Source organism: Equus przewalskii, chromosome 25 (assembly GCF_037783145.1).
Source record: "Equus przewalskii isolate Varuska chromosome 25, EquPr2, whole genome shotgun sequence".
In the NCBI taxonomy this organism is placed as follows: Eukaryota; Metazoa; Chordata; class Mammalia; order Perissodactyla; family Equidae; genus Equus; species Equus przewalskii.
In genome coordinates, this window is record NC_091855.1 from 7,088,892 (window position 1) to 7,105,290 (window position 16,399).

The 16,399-nt window shown below is 40.5% G+C and overlaps 1 protein-coding gene across 5 annotated transcripts in view; it reads left to right on the top strand.

The window, feature by feature from the left end:
• Window positions 1-3,396: 3,396 nt before the first annotated feature.
• Window positions 3,397-16,399, top strand: part of PCNX4 (pecanex 4) — a 55,424-nt gene continuing 42,421 nt past the window's right edge. For 3 of the 5 annotated variants that reach the window (XM_070593127.1, XM_008519848.2, XM_070593126.1), the window contains exons 1-2: window positions 3,402-3,873; window positions 14,300-15,042. In XM_070593127.1, the coding sequence (XP_070449228.1) occupies window positions 14,354-15,042 (689 nt within the window). In that variant the 5' untranslated portion in view covers window positions 3,402-3,873; window positions 14,300-14,353. Of the gene's footprint in view, window positions 3,874-14,299; window positions 15,043-15,625; window positions 15,648-16,399 lie in introns of those variants that run through there. The other 2 variants (XM_070593128.1, XM_070593130.1) reach the window with 2 other exon arrangements.

A 16,399-nucleotide genomic window follows, 5' to 3' on the forward strand; every position in this document is an offset into this window, starting at 1 on the left:
ATCTATACAACTCTGTGGGGTAAGTTCTGTCTCTATCACTAGCCCTATTTTAGAACATACGAAAACTGGGGCCAGAGAGATTAGGTAACCCAAGAACACACAGGTAGTGAGCGTTGGGGTCAGGGTTCCAACTCAGGCTTCCTTCCTGACTCCAGAGTGTCTACTCTCAACCACACTACACTGACTTCCCAGCACTAGCTGGTGCTTCAAAGATGGTTAATGTGGTACCCTGACCCATGATGACTGAGACTGTCTTCCCCCAAAGAGTGGAAAACATTACTGATGGACTCAGAGCACATTTCCCTGTTGCACCAAACTATGAAAGGTTATTTCTGAAAGTTGCGTCCTTGAAGACAAGTATATGTACGTCATTGACAGTGCACAGCATGCAGTTTTTCTCACATGCTTTTGTTGACGAAAATAATCCATAACCAATCTATAAATGAAAATTTGGGTGAGTTTATTCTGAGCTTAAATCTTAGGATTATAACCCGGGAGAGTCTTTCCACAAAGGAACAGAGCACTCCAAAGAAGTGGGGGTATAAGGGTGGTTATATACCCTCAAAGAGGGTGTTTCACATATGATTGAAATGTCCCTCCCACAATAGTCACAAGATTGCCCTGTAGGCACAGCACTTGATGGACACAGCAGGTAGTGGGTCTACCATCTTGGTGGGCGTAGCAAGAGGCAAGTCTATTGTCTCAAGCTGGGCAGTCACAGGTGAGGGCAGCAATCAGTTTCTAGCCTAAGGAAAGATACTTAATCCTTAAGGAGATGCCAACGTTGGGAGGGGGAGGGTAGTTGCACCTTTATCTCAAGGGCCTTTTGCTCTTGCCATAGGGAATCTCTAAAGCAGATATACAATGCATGCTCAATGGCCTCAGTCAGGCCCTCTTGGAAAGACAAGGTCAGGCCGAATTAGGTTTACACCAAATGGCTTCCTCATATATTCCAATATATCCTATTACTTACCATTTTTATTTGTCACTTTCAATAAGCTACACTTTTCCTCTAGATAGAGCTATATCTTCTTTATAAGCCTTGGCTTTCTTTCAACAGAACACATACAAGTTTTTCCTATTGTCGGCAAAAATAATTCATAACCAATCTATAAATGAAAATTTGGCTGAGTTTACTCTGAGCTGAAATCTGAGGACCATGGCCCAGGGCCTTTCTTCCCAAAGGAAGAAAGGGCACCGAAGAAGTGAGGTATACAGAGTGGTTATATACCCCCATACAGGACGTTTCCCATATGATTGTAATGTCCCTCCCACAACAGTCACAAGATTGCCCTGTCGGCACAGCACTTGATGGACACAGCAGGTAGCGGGTCTGCTATCTTGGAGGGCATAGCAGGAAGCAAGTCTATTGTCTCGAGCTGGGCGGTCACAGGTGAGCAGAGCAATCAGTTTCTAGCCTAAGGAAAGATGCTTAATCCTTAAAGAAATGCCAATGTTGGGAGAGGGAGGGAAGTTGCACCTTTATCTCAAGGGCCTTTGCTCTTGCCATAGGGAAAATCTAAAGCAGATATACAATGCATGCTGAAGGGACCCAGCCAGGCCCTTTTGGAAAGACAAGGTCAGGCCGAATTAGCTTTACACCAAATGGCTTCCTCATATACTCCAATATATCCTATTACTTGCCATTTTTATTTGTCACTATATAGCCTGAAAACTTGAATGCTTAAGGATTAGGCCATCATTTCCAGTAAAACCAGAAAAGAAAAAAATGAAACAGGCCCCATCTATAGTTCTGAGACAACGAGATCCAAACGAGACCAAAAACGAGGCAGCCCTCAAACCACTCAGCAGTCCCAAATACGCAAACTGCTAGGGTACCAATCAGGTGGAAAAACGCCGGTAACCGGATGCCTACAAACGGGCTTCCGGGTTCCTTTACACGACCCTCTAGGTCATGAGACTAATTTAAAGCTCTCAGGGGCCGCGTTGTGGACCTGACGGCACCTGGAAGGCGTCCAGGACGGGCAGAAAGCAGACTTTGTGGGAAACGGAGGCGGCGGCGCGGGGCGCACAGAGAACTTTTAAACCAGCGAAACTGGGTCCTCTGCGGCCGCCCTGCAAAGATTCCCGGACTGGAAGTGATGAGGATTTTAGGCTGGTTACTTTTAAAACTACAGATGAGAAGCAGGCTCTGAGGACTGGAATTTTGCTTGCCCTTCTGAGAGACATTTGCGTTTGTGAAGGAAGGGGGGGTGACCTTGTAGGGACCCGAAATTGGCCACCCCAGGATATGTCTCTTTGGCATCAGGATTGTTTTGGGCTGATTGCTTTCGATAAACTGGGACAGGGAAGGAGGCTCTGGGGAAATGGAACTTGCCCTTGTTGGGACACATTTACATTTGTAAGGTAAATCTCTATCTGTAAAAGGTGCCTCCCTCTCTGTACCAGGAAGAAGAGGAGAGATGACCTTGTCCCTAGAAGCTCTTAATGGGGAAGGCAAGAACTTAAGTTGGTTGCTGTCTGGCAATCTCATGTAACTGGTTTAGGGTGGTGGCGTCTAACCTAACCTTTACTTAATCTGATTTGATTCTTGTCTAAAAGTCATGGGATCACCCAACGACCAGACCCCACCTGCACTGATACCATTTTAACTTTTTTTCATGTTCTTTCCTTTGTCTTGTAAAGAGATGATTCACATACCCATGCCTTATAAAATTAGCCCTAAGCCTCAATTCAGGGCAGCAGCAGGAGCTCTGACTGCCCGTGGGTCCTGTCCCCACGCACCAGCTCTGCCTGCCCATGGGCCCTGTCCCCATGCCAGCGGGGGCAGCAGAAGTGGCGGCAGCAGAAGGTCTGACTGCCCAGGGGTCCTGTCCCCATGGTATTCCACACTATTCTCTAAATAAAAGAGCACTACTGCCAGATCTTGAGAGTCTAAGAAATCTTTCTTTCGACTCCTTGGCTCACCGACCCCGCATCAGAAGGACCGCTCATGCGAACAGGCCGCCATGGCTATTTTTTTTTTCCAATTGTAACACGGGTCTTTTGCCTTTATTAATAAACAGATACGGGCATTTTGGTTTCTTGTATTTAAAAATGCAGTCACATATTCATTCATGGAAAAAACCAATCAACGGGCGAGAGCGAGCACGTAAATGCAGTTCCAAATCTTCCAAGCCGAGCAGGACGTATGAAGTATCCCTTAAAAGCCTTTATTACCGTCAGCCTGTTGGGTGGTGACGGCCAAAGGGCAGACGTTGTGGCTAATGGAGGTCGCGGGACCCCGAACGGGCGAAGCCGCACCAGCCTCCAGACTGGGCAGCTCGACCACGGCGGCAGAACGCTCGCAAAGTGGCGGGCGCAAAGCCCTCCGCCCGACAGCACTACCCCGCGGAGGAACGTCACGTCACCGGGGCAACGACGCTCCTGCGTAGGGGCGCGGCTCGGGTCAAAGGTCAGGGCTGGCGTCGCGACCCCCTCGTCGCTAGCCGCATCCGGACCCCAAGCGAGGCCAGAGGCGGAGGGGTTGGTACGGCCGCCGCCAGGCGAGCTTCGTGCAAGGCCTGGAGGGAACGAAGCGCACCTCCGCCCGCGCTCGGCGTCGGCTGGCCGGAAGGGAAGCGTCCCCTGCGACCACGGTCCCCGGGCGGGGCGGGCCGGTTCTGGGCCCGCCCCCGAGCGCGCGCTCTGTCCGGCGCCGGCGGCGCCCTCGGGAGTTGACGTTAGCCATGGAAACGCCGGGCGGGCCCGGGCTCCACCGTGCTGCGCTGGGCCCTTGGGCGCCGCAGCTCCTCTGCCTCCGCGTTCGGGCTGCAGGCAGCCCCCCTGGCGGGAGCGCACAACCCGGGTTTACCTGCAAAAATGCAGTCCCCGGGATGCCTTCGCGTCGCCTCTGCCCTCGGGTGACTCGAGGTACGTTCGATCCCCAACACCGACCTGGCGACTTCGTGGTCGCCTTAGTTTCCAAGCCTGTGCAGAGCCACGTTGTTCTTGCAATTTTAACTGCCGCAGGTTTTTCATTCTTGGTTAAAAAACCTTTAAATGCGATTATTGCACTTTTTAAGATTTAAGATTAATTCAGTTGCTAGAGGTACCATTCCAGTGTGATTTTCGAAAGACTACTGTAGCTTGTTGAGTTGTAGCGTTTTGTTTCCAAGAAACACTTGCGAAATGGAAAGTGGCCCTTTGAGTCTGGATTTAGGGATGGCCTCGTTATCCCCAAAAAAGTTTACGAACTGCCCTTAGGTGGTACTGTCCTCTTTCTCCCCGTATCTCCAGTTAAACCACTTGTGCCCCAAATTGGTCTTCTCAGGGCCCCCTGAACAGAAATAACTTTCCCCACTGATCTGCCCTCTCTCTCCACAACCCTCAAGAGAAGCTATCAGGCCTCTGAATTGATTTTTCTCCCCTACACCAATCTGTCATTCAGCTCTATAATATTAGGTGTTTTTTTTTTTTTTTGCTTCAGTAACTCATTCCTGCAATTAGGGCAAAGGCCATCCTTTATTTTATTGGGTATCCACCGCCACCCATGCTAAATCCCTACACCTTTATCATAGCATCCAGAGCCAGCCATTTAGTAATTTAACTGTTAGGGCACCTGTCAACTACTCTTAAATTTAATATTTAAAGTGCTGCCTACTAGTTATTAACTGTTACAGAAAATACCAGGTCGGGAACCTTTTCTGTTTCTTTTTCTTATGTAAGAACTTTATTGAGATATAATTCACATTCCATACAATTCCCCTGTTAAAAGTGTACAATTCAGTGATTTTTAGTATAGTCACAGAATTGTGCAACCATTTCTATAGTGATGTTTAGAATATTGTCATCACCCAGAAAAGAAGCCCTGCACCCTTTAGCGATCATTCCCCCCAGACTCCCCCATTCCCACTCTCCCCACCAGCCCTAGGCAAGCTCTATTTTCTGTCTTTATGGATTTGCTTCTTCTGAACATTTCATATAAATAGAATCGTACAATATGTGGCCTTTTGTGACTGGCTCCTTTCACTTAGCATCTCTTTTCAAAGTTCATGTTGTAGCATGTATCAGTACTTACTTCTTATTTATAGCCTAATAATATTCCATTGGAGGGATATACCACGTCTTATTCGATCTGTTGATGGACATTTGGGTTGTTTTCAGCTTTTGGCTGTTAATAATATTCTGTTATGAATGTTCATGGACAAATTTTTGTGTAGAGTTATGTTTTCGTTTGTCTTGGGTAAATACCCAGGAATGGAATTGCTAGGTTGTGTGGTAACTCTGTTTAGCCTTCTAGGGAATTGCCAGACTGTTTTCCAAAGCAAATGCACCATTTTACATTATCACTTCAGGGTTCTGATTCCTCCACCACCTCGCCAGTATTTGTTCTTGTGTCTTTTTGATAGCCAGTCAAGTGGATTTGAAGTGGTATCTCATTGTGGTTTTAGTTTGCATTTCTCTAATGAGTAATGATATTGAGCATCATCTCGTGTGCTTACTGGCCATTTATATGTTATCTTTGGAGAAATATCTATTCAGATCCTTTGCCCATTTTCAAATTGAGTTGCTTTTTCATTATTGAGTTGTAAGAGTTTTTTAATATATTTTAGAGGTAAGTCCCTTATCATGTGTGATATGCAAAAATTTTCTCTTATTCTGTGGGTTGTTTTCACTTTCTTGATAGTGAGACCCTTTCCCACTTGTGTTTCTTTATCTCTTATCAAGGAGGAGTCCTTTGCCATTGCGCTCATGCTGGCTTAGCTCCTATTTTGACCTTTTGTAGATTCCTCTCAGGCCCACCTTTCCCTGAAAACTGTTTCTCCCAAATTATCCTTCTACTTCTCTATCCTCAAAATAAAATTCTCTTTCTTTTGGCAGTAGCTCGTTGTGATTGAAAAACTCAGTCTGCCACCAACAGACGTTGTGTGTTGGTTAAGTCACAATATTTGATTCTCAGTTTTCTGTAAAATAAATTGATTTATTTCTGTTATTTCATGTGAGTAGTAGACTTCATTCACTTGATGCTCGATTTTGAAAGAGAAGCTTGTTAACCCATTTGAATTCATAATGGTTAAGATGGGTGAGGTGTGGGAAGGGTAGACTGGGAGAGAACAAACTATCAGCTGGCCCAGCTGCCCTTCTATGATGCTGTGATGTGGCCTTTGGCGATTTCCTACCATCTTAGCTTCCGTAAGTAATGGAATGCGATCAGTTCATATTCAAGTGTTACACACTTGGGAAGGGGGAATCGTAGAACGGACAGCTCATCATTCCACCTGTGAAAGATTGCCGATACTGCAATAAATAGATCCTTTGAGCTATCCAGTCACCATTCCCACCCAGTCAGTTTCCTCTACAAACCAATTCCTGTGAATGTACAGAAAAGTATTAGATTCAAAGACACCCCCCCCCAAAAATCTTGAATTTGAAGAAATACTATTTTGTACATGCAAAGAGATGTTAATATGCTTGTTCTTTCCTTTTAAGACTCCTTTTAGGTGTTTGGGTAGATTTTCCTTTCATTGGTGGGGGGAGGAGCGTGCTTACTGCATAATTGATGAACTGTAACATGAAATATATTTTTCATGTTTAAGCACCGTATGTCTTTCAAAAGTCTCGTCACGAATTTAGCTGTTTGTCCATGGCATGGCATTTAGTTAAGATCCCATAGAGCATCTTCAGAATTATAGGGGTAGCTATCTTTGCGTTTCTAGATTCCCTCAACAGTTAGCAGTTGTCTATCAAAAAAGTCCACACGTGCATACTTTTTAGAACTGCTCTGGTAATAACAGATGTTTTTTATCCAGAGCAACTGAGAATTAAGTTGTTTCGTATTTTGCTTTTTGAGTACTTAGGTATAGGCCCTTTTGTTTCTTTTCCAGAGATGAAGTTTTTTGTTGTCCAAATTAGTGCTGATGCTTGGAAAAGTAGCATTTTAGTATATTTCCTTTCAAATTTTTAAAAATACTTCTTAGGAACACGGATGAGTGCATTCTATTCATTACTCTACTAGCAAAGTTTGTATAGACTTTTTTTGTGTATGTGAGGAAGATTGCCCCTGAGCTAACATCTGTGCCAGTCTTCCTTTGTTTTGCATGTGGGGTGCTGCCATAGTGTGGCTTGGTGAGCAGTGTGTGGGTCTGCATCTGGGATCCGAACCCGTGAACCCTGGGCTACTGAAGCAGAGTGCACGAACTTAACCTCTATGCCACCAGGCTGGCCCATCTATAGACATTTTTAAACATAAGCAGGAATTACTTTTTCTTAGCAAGTTTAATTTTATTTAATAATTTTAGGTTATTTATAAACTAACTTTATGTTTCTTGCTTATTCTCTTGATTATGAAAATTAAAATAATTCCAGAGTTGCTTTTACCAGTAACAGTTATTTGAGAGGAAAATGATCTCTAGCCCACTGGATTGTAAACTCCTTTGGGTCAGAGAGCAGCCTTATTACCATCACCTTACGCATTGGAGGTACTCAAAAGTTATTCAAAAGTTTAAATATGTGGAAAATACTAATTTATCATTTAGCTGTTTCTCTACAAAAGGAACGATAACACATTTAGTCTATATGAACAACTATCAGAATGTAATCTTTAATCCATAACAGCATCTTCTAACAGTGCTTCAAGAGCAAGGTAACATAGGGGGATAAAAAAGGATTGTAATATATGTCAGAGTTAATATCCTTCATATAAATAAAGTTCTTTCAAATTAATAAGAAAAGTGAACACTTCAATAGAAAAGAAAGCAAAGGACATGAGGAGGCAATTTACAAAAAAGATAAATGGTATTTATCTACATACAAACACGGACACATATATGTGTAATGACTTTTCTCAGAGACATAGACCATATTCATGAAATAATAATAGGATTCTGTAAAAAGGAACATCCAAGGATTAAAGACATGCTCTTAGAAGTTAAAAATAGGAGAGCAAAGATTTAATAAAATTTGACAACTATATTAGAAGATAGTAAGTTTCCTTAAAGTACAACAGAAATACAGTTGAGGCACAATGCAGAAGTGCTGAGTAATTAGAACCCTTGTACACTGTTGGTGGGAATACAAAATGGTCCATCCCCTATGGAAAGCACTGTGGAGGGTCCCTAAAAAATTAAAAATAGAACTACCGTATGATCTAGCAATTCCACCTCTGGGTATTTATCCAAAAGAATTGAAATCAAGATCTCTAAGAGGTATCTGCACTCCTGTGTTCATTGCAACATTATTCACAATAGCCAAAAAGTGAAAGCAAAACAAATGTCCATCATCAGACGAATGGGTAAAGAAAATGTGCTTTGTCCATACAATGAAATGTTATTCCGCCCTAAAAAAGAAGGAAATCCTGCCATATGTGACAACACAGGTTAGCCTGGGAGACGTTATGGTAAGTGAAATAAGCCAGTCACGGAAGGACTCATACTGCATGATTCCACTCATATGAGGTACCTAAAATCATCAAACTCCTAGAAACAGAGAGTAGAATGAGGGTTGCCAAGGGCTTGGAGGAGAGAGAAATGGAGAGTTGCTGTTCAACAAGTATAAAGATTTAGTTAGACAAGATGAGTAAGTTCTAGAGATCTGCTGTGTAACATTGTGTCACTAGTTAACAGTGCTCTGTTATACACTTAAAATTTTGTTGAGGGTAGATCTCATGTTAAGTATTCTTACCATAAAAATATCTGAATCTAATAGAGCAAAAAAAAAGTATAGATCCAATGAATGAAATCAACCAATCAATACAAATAATGATAGATTAAAAAAAAAGTAACGTTTGCTAAACAAAAATCAAACAGTTGCTAAAACTTCTATTTCTAGGAATTCTATTTGCTGAACTTAGAGAACTATAAATTTAGTATAATCCCAAAAACTGACACTTTTTAAGATCTTTTTGTTTTAAGAGATTTTCAGGCTGGCGTCTTGCATGATTGCTGAGTTAAAGTTTTGGTAACTAAGAATTCACTCCTATTACGTTGCCCAAATTGATCTCTGTTTCCTGCCCTGCTGGATAATTTGTAAGAAACATGGCTCAAGTTCCAAATAAAGCCAGATTTCTATGGCTATTTTGTTGGCCCACTTTCAGACTAGCATATGAAGAAAGCATATGGCCTAAATCAGTTGTGATGTCATCTATCCCTTAACCTCTCTTTTCATAGCTTTTTTTTCCCCTAAGCCTTGAGCCATGTTTCATTTTAACATGTTAGAGGTAGCAGTCATATGAATGCACCAGCAGTCTTTCAGAGTGTATGCCAAGTTCTCATTCAGGGCATGTTTTAATTATTTGGATTCTACTTTCCATGCTAGTAACCCAGAGTAGGCTTTAGAAGATCTCTCTATATAAGTGTAACTGTTGCTTCCTACAAAGAAAATATTTTTTAAATATTCCAGGATCTGTAATTAAATTAAAAGTCAAACAGTTCCAATTTATCATAATTTTTACCTTAATGAATTTCCACTATCTGTCATGTAATCCTCTTTTGCCCTTAAGATATTAGAAAAAATACCTATACTTTAAGTCAGTGTTTCAGCAAACTGATATTCTTGCTACCTGTCAAATTTCCCTCAATTGTTTTCCTTATGTACCTTTGTTCATAACATTCCTCATTGGTATATTTTTTTAATTCTCCTTGGCTTGCCTAAATGTTTAATGTCCTGATTGAAGCCCAGGCCAGTGTTTCTCAAAGTAGTTTGCGTAAAGCACTACACAGGTGATCTGTTATTAGATCTCGTGGGAAAAATGGGTTCCAGGGTCAAATAAGTTTGGAAAACTCAAATGATACATGGTAAGGAGGTTTGCAGTGGTGTTTTTTTTTTAACTTGAGAGATGTCTCAGAGTCTTTAGTTTGCTGATATCCATTCTGACCCTTCAAGATGACAGTCTAGTATGTAGTTTCTCAAACTTCATTGACCATAGACCCCTTTTCAAGAAACATTCTGTAAGGTAAATAATCCTGTATCATTCAGCCTTTCTTTTAATATCCCATTAAAAATCACCATTGCAGAGTCCTCGTCCAAGCTTCTAAGGCTTCTTGAGGGAGCTGACGTTCTCTTCGTGCTTCTAGTCTGCTCTCCGTTTGTTATTGATTGCTCCTGCTTTCTTTTGCCTCTTCTGCCTGCTCTTCCACCTCTACTTTTCTCCCCCAGAATGAACTAGCTCCTCCTATCTGATAATGAAGGAAATTAAGTGTAGCATAGGATGGGTAAATTGAAATTGGACTTCTGACATGTTAGAATTCTTCAGCCATTTCCTTCTCCATGGGAGAAACTCAGAAAGAGGTGAACAATACGAGAAATACCCTATGTTGATAGATGTTACAAAATGAGTAATATGAGCAAGAAATGTTTTTGATACACAGAAGAAAGGCACAGTTTGGCCTAAGTGCTGTGCAAAATTTTCAGGAAGGGTTATACTGAATCTTCAAAGTCGACTAACATTACTAATTAGGGGAAGGGAGGAGGGGACATCCCAGGCAAAGGAGAGGGAATGAGCAGAGGCTCTCAGAAGGCAAAGTGCAGGATGTGTTTGCAGAGCATGGGGTCGAGAGTTCTAGAGGGTATTTGGTAATTTGAAGAGGTGTCAAAATGTTATATGTAAAATATACACACACACAAACACAGCCTTCTGTGTGTATGCCTTCTGAAACTTTTTACACCTAGACAAACTATATACAACCGTGCATACAGAGTGTGTACTATTTCTTTAAATACAAATGAGATCATCAGTGTGTTTATTTTACTTTTCAGTACATCATGGGCATCTTTCCATGTTCCCGTATCACCAGTACATCTGCTTCAGATTATTCCACTGTTTAGCATAATCACAGAGTATTCCATCAAATGGATAAGAACATTTAAACTAAGCTTTAGAGAAGACTCAGAAGTACTAAAAGGTAAATGAATATGGGTAGTAACATGCAGCTGGGTAATGTAGTTTATAAGGTATCCTCAGTTTCTGGCTTCCTTTCCCAGCGAGCCATCTCATCTTGTTCCTGACTTGCCTCAGTGGAATAGGAGGGGCCAGCTGTCCCCTAACCCCATGGGGAAATTTCAGGCACATCCAGACTCTTCAGAAAGCCCAGGCCAGGCATCCAAGCTCATTTTCCTGTCTGATAGCATCTTTCATAGATAATTGAAATCAGAATGTTTACCCCAACTCATGGGAGTGTGCCCTTACTTACCCTATGCCTTCTATAAAACAGTCGTAGCAGAATAGAGTACACTGGGCTGACATCAGTACAGGAGATAAGCTCATTCAGAGGGGAGGGAGGCAATCTTTTCATTCCCTGAGATTGAACCATCAACCACTAAAATTTCGTTTGGCTTGTGGTTCTGTTATTTTGTTGGTACTTGCAGGGCTGTCACGTAAGTAAAGCTATGACTTTACTTTCACGTAAGTAAAGCTATGTGCAAAACTAAGACCAGTGGCTGGAAGATATATGACAGTAAGTGTTTACAGTTTAAAGAACTTCCTAACAGTATAACAAGAGGTGCTCTAAGGTAGTAATTCTTAATGGCGACCCAAAAACCATTCCTCATGCCCCAAAGCCTTCTCCAGGGCTGATACCGGTTGGGTAGAACTGACTTGCAGAAAGACATTTTTTATTTGTTTGTTTTGCTGAGGAAGATTAGCCCATGGCCACAGATGACAAGTGGTGTAGGTTCATGCCTGGGAACTCAACCCAGGCGACTGAAGTGGAGCACACTGAACTTAACCACTAGCCACTGGGGCTGGCCCCAGAAAAACTATTTTTAACTGACTTGGAAGAAAGGCTATTTTAAGATGCCTTTAAATTTTTTGTGTGTGATAAGATATAACAAAGTTTACCATCTTAACCATTTTTAAGTGTACAGTTCCGTGGTATTAAATACATCCACATTGTTGTGCAACATTACCACCATCTATCCCCATGATTCTTTTCATCTTGTAAAACTCTATACCCACTGAACAATAACTCCTCATTCTCCTCTCCCCTCAGGCCATGGCAGCCATCATTCTACTTTCTATGATTTTCACTTCTCTAAGTGCCTTATATAAAAGGAACAATACAGTATTTGTCTTATTGTGACTGGCTTATTTCACTTAGCATAATGTTCTCAATGTTTATCCATGTTGTAGCATATTGCAGAATTTCCTTACTTTTTTAAGGCTGAATAATATTCCATCATGTATGTATGTGTGTGTGTGTATATATATATATATATGTATAATATCACACACCACATTTTGCATCTTTTGATGGACATTTGGGTTGCTTCCATGTTTTAGTTATTGTGAATAATGCCACTATGAACATAGTGTACAAATATCTCTTTGAGACTCTGCTTTCACTTCTTTGGGGTTTATATCCAGAGGTAGAATTCCTAGATCATATGGTAATTTGATTTTTAATTTTTTGAGGAACCACCATACTGTTTTCCACAGCAGTTGTACCATTTTACATTCCTACCAACAGTGCACAAGGTTTCCAGTTTTTCCACATCCTTGCTACCACTTGTTGTTTTCTGAGTTTTTTTGACAGTAGCCATACTAATGAGTGATTTGCATTTCCCTAGTGATTAGCAGTACTGAGCATTTTTTTCATGTGCTTATTGCCATTTGTATATCTTGTTTGGAGAAATGTCTATTCAAATCTTTCACCAGTTTTCGAATTGGGTTGTTTGGTTTTTTGGTTGAGTTTTAGGGGTTCCCTATATATTCTGCATATTAAATTCCTTATCAGATATATGATTTACAAATGTTTTCTCCCATTCTGTGGTTGCTTTTTCACTCTGTTGATAGTGTCTTTTGATGCACACACTTTTTTAATTTTCATGAAGTCCAATTTGTCTATTTTTTCTGTTTTTACCTGTACCTTTGGTGTCATATCCAAGGAGTCATTGCCAAATGTAGTGTTAGAAGCTTTTGTTCCATCTTTTCTTCTGAGTTTTATTGTTTTAGGTCTTACACTTAGATCCTTGATCCATTTTGAATTAATTTTTGTATATGGTATTAGGTAAGGGTCTAATTGCATTCTTTTGCATGTGGATATCCAGTTTTCCCAGCACATTTGTCGCAAAGACTATCCTTTCCCCATTGAATGATCTTGGTGCCCTTGTCAAACATTTGACCATATATGTGAGAATTCATTTCTGGGCGCTCTGTTCTAATCCGTTGGTCTCTATGTCTGTCTTTATGAATATGGCTTTAAACTTAATTTTTGTTTTCTAGCCCAACATATAATCCCTGAGGTAATACTTTGCTAGCTCATCTTGTGTCAGAAAACTGTTTTTCAGAATAAGCTGTTGAATATATCCCAAGAAAAGGAAAAGAAGAGAATCCATGTTGTTTGATAATTAGATTTTTGTGGCCTTTAAATGAAAATAATCTAGACTAAAGCGTGTACAAGTCCTATTATTGTTTCATGCTTTCCTGGTTCTGGTAGTTTCAGAAACTGACAACAGAAAAACTAAAAATTGACTGATGAAGTGGTTTGCCTGTGGTAAGCATGCTAATAAACATTTACTCTGACACCTGGAGTCTTTGATTTCCAATTTATTGTTCTTCCCACTATATGTTGAGCTGCCAATGGCTTCTTATTGAAATGCTACTATTTTAGCAGGATTTGACTTTTTAAATTGTCGAAAAATCCTAAATTTATTGTAATTGTAAAGTGATGTGACTAACACTTAGTATTTCTATTTCTCTTTTCCACTTCTGTTTCCATGTCAATTGAAGGGAATTATAAAGAATATCCTTATTTTATAGAGCACGGGTTGGCATACTGTGGCCCATAGGCTAAATCTGGCTCCCAGCCTGTTTGGATAAATACCATAAGGTTTTATTGGAACACAACCACTTAGATCCATTCATGTTTGTATTATCTATGGCTGCTTTTCCGGACAACAGCAGAGTTGAGTCATTGTAACAGCGACCATATGGTCCACAAAGCCTAGAATATTTACAGGCAGGCCCTTTACAGAAAAACTTTGCAGACCCGTGTAATAGAGGAGAAAGTTAAAAAACAAACAACGAAAGCTCTCAGGGAAACCATCAGTTAAACCACTGGCAGATTTGAATTGAGAGTACTGGCTTCTTGAACTTTCCTCTGACCTCAGAATCTAAAAATGTGAGTGAACTTAAGCTCTCATTCCAAATACTAAGTTCTAGATAAATTAATAATGACTTTGATTTTTTTTTTAAATAAAAAATAACTTAGCAACTATTTGTTTAGTGCCAAGTATGTGTGATGCAATGGGGAAGAGCTGGAGAAGTGAAATTATAAATCCTGCCCTTAAAGGAACTAAGGAGTAAAATAGAAATCTGGGGATTCGTCGCCATGTTTTAAGTGTGACTTTTTTCTTTTTTTAGAGTCTGCTGTTACAGAAGAGGATGTGACTTTCTGAATAATCCCGAGGGAGAAGGATGAGTCCAGATGTGCCTCTGCTGAATGATTACAAACAGGACTTCTTTCTGAAGCGCTTTCCACAGACTGTTCTTGGAGGCCCTCGACTCAAATTAGGCTATTGTGCCCCTCCTTACATATATATTAATCAGATTATCCTTTTTCTAATGCCATGGGTTTTGGGTGGAATAGGAACACTCTTGTACCAATTAGGCACCCTGGAAGACTATTACACAGCGGCACTTTCAGGTGGACTAATGCTTTTCACCGCATTTGTCATCCAGTTCACAAGTTTACACGCCAGAAACAAATCGGTGACGGTAGAAAGAATGCTGCCCACAGATATCTTAGCGCAGGAAGATGAGCATGAATTTACAAGTTGTGCTGGTGCTGAGACTATCAAATTTCTAATTCCTGGCAAGAAATCTATAGCCAATACAGTTTTTCATTCTGTTTTTGCTGGATTAATCTGTGGTCTTGGAACATGGTATCTGCTCCCGAATAGAATAACCTTGCTGTACGGCAGTGCAGGAGGCACTGTGCTACTGTTTGTCTTTGGATGGATGACATTATGTATAGGAGAATATTCATTAATTGTAAACACAGCTACAGAGACTGCAACTTTCCAAACCCAGGATACTTATGAAATCACTCCTCTTATGAGACCTCTTTATATTTTTTTCTTTGTTTCTGTAGACCTTGCACACAGGTAATAAGCTGTGAAATACTTTATAGCTTTATTTTTAAGCATACATAGTAAGAGCACTCTCCTGGGTATTAAAAAAATGAATCTATGAATTGAAAGTCATACGGACCAAATCTTTGGATGATAAAGTTGTTTTGATGATTAATCTCTTAGGACTAAGCTATGTTAAACATTCATACTAAAGCAGTAATTAGGTCATGTTGAAGAACAAAGAGAAAACCCGTTATTAGATAAATAAGTAAAATTTCAATACTGTGTTTCACTTTAAATAAGGAGCTATGAATGTATACAATAGTCTGACTGAAACCTATGAAAAAAGATGGAACTTTCCTGTGAGGAGAAAATGAAGGATTTAAAATTTATACACATAAATATTATGTATAGATTGAGTGAATTTATGATGAATAGAATAACTTATTTCTAATTTTGTTGTAGTAACTATATAGAAGGAATATAGATTTTCTAACCAATTTACTACAGAAGAAAAATAGAAAATAGTGTTTTTAACAAAGTTGCTTACAAAATTGTTTGATAACCCCTTTGCTTGCTTTTTCTAAATCTGACTTTTCTTTCTTTGTTTCTGTAGATTGCAGCTTTCTCTTTCACAGGTTAGTGTCCAGGTAGAAATGTACAGGCGTGTTATGGAGTGAATATTTGTGTCCCTCCCAAATTCATATGTTAAAGCCCTAACCCCCAATGTGGTGGTATTTGGATATGGGGTCTGTGAGAGGTAGGATAATGAAGGTGGGCCCTGGTCTGATGAGAGTAGCGCCCTTATAGGAAGAGACACCAGAGAGCTAGTGAGGTACAGTGAGAAGCTGACTATTTGCAAGCCAGAAAGAGAGTTCTCACCAGAACCCAACCATAATGGCACTCTAGTCTCAGGCTTCCAGCCTCCAGAACTGTGAGAAATAGATTTCTGTTGTTAAGCCACCCAGTCTGTGGTATTTCATTATGCCTGCCCAAGCTGACTAAGATTTCTATACCAAGAGGTGGGGTGCTCTTGTACAAAATACCTAAAAGTGTAGAAGTGGCTTTGGAACTGGATAATGTGTTGAGGCTGGGAGAGTTTTGAGGTGTGTTCTAGAAATATGGACAATTCTCGTGAGATCTCAGACAGAAATGAAAGTGTTATTGGAAACTGGAGGAAAGGCAGTCCTTGTTATAAAGTACCAAAGAACTTGGCTGAAACATTTTCCATCGTTTTATGGAAGGTAGAACTTAGGTGGTGAAATTGGATACATAGCTGAGGAGATTTATAAGCAAAGTGTTGAAGGAACAGCTTGATTCCTCCTGATTGCTTATATAAAATATGAAAGGAGAGAGAAGAAGGAATTGCTAAGCAAAAAGGAACTAGAAC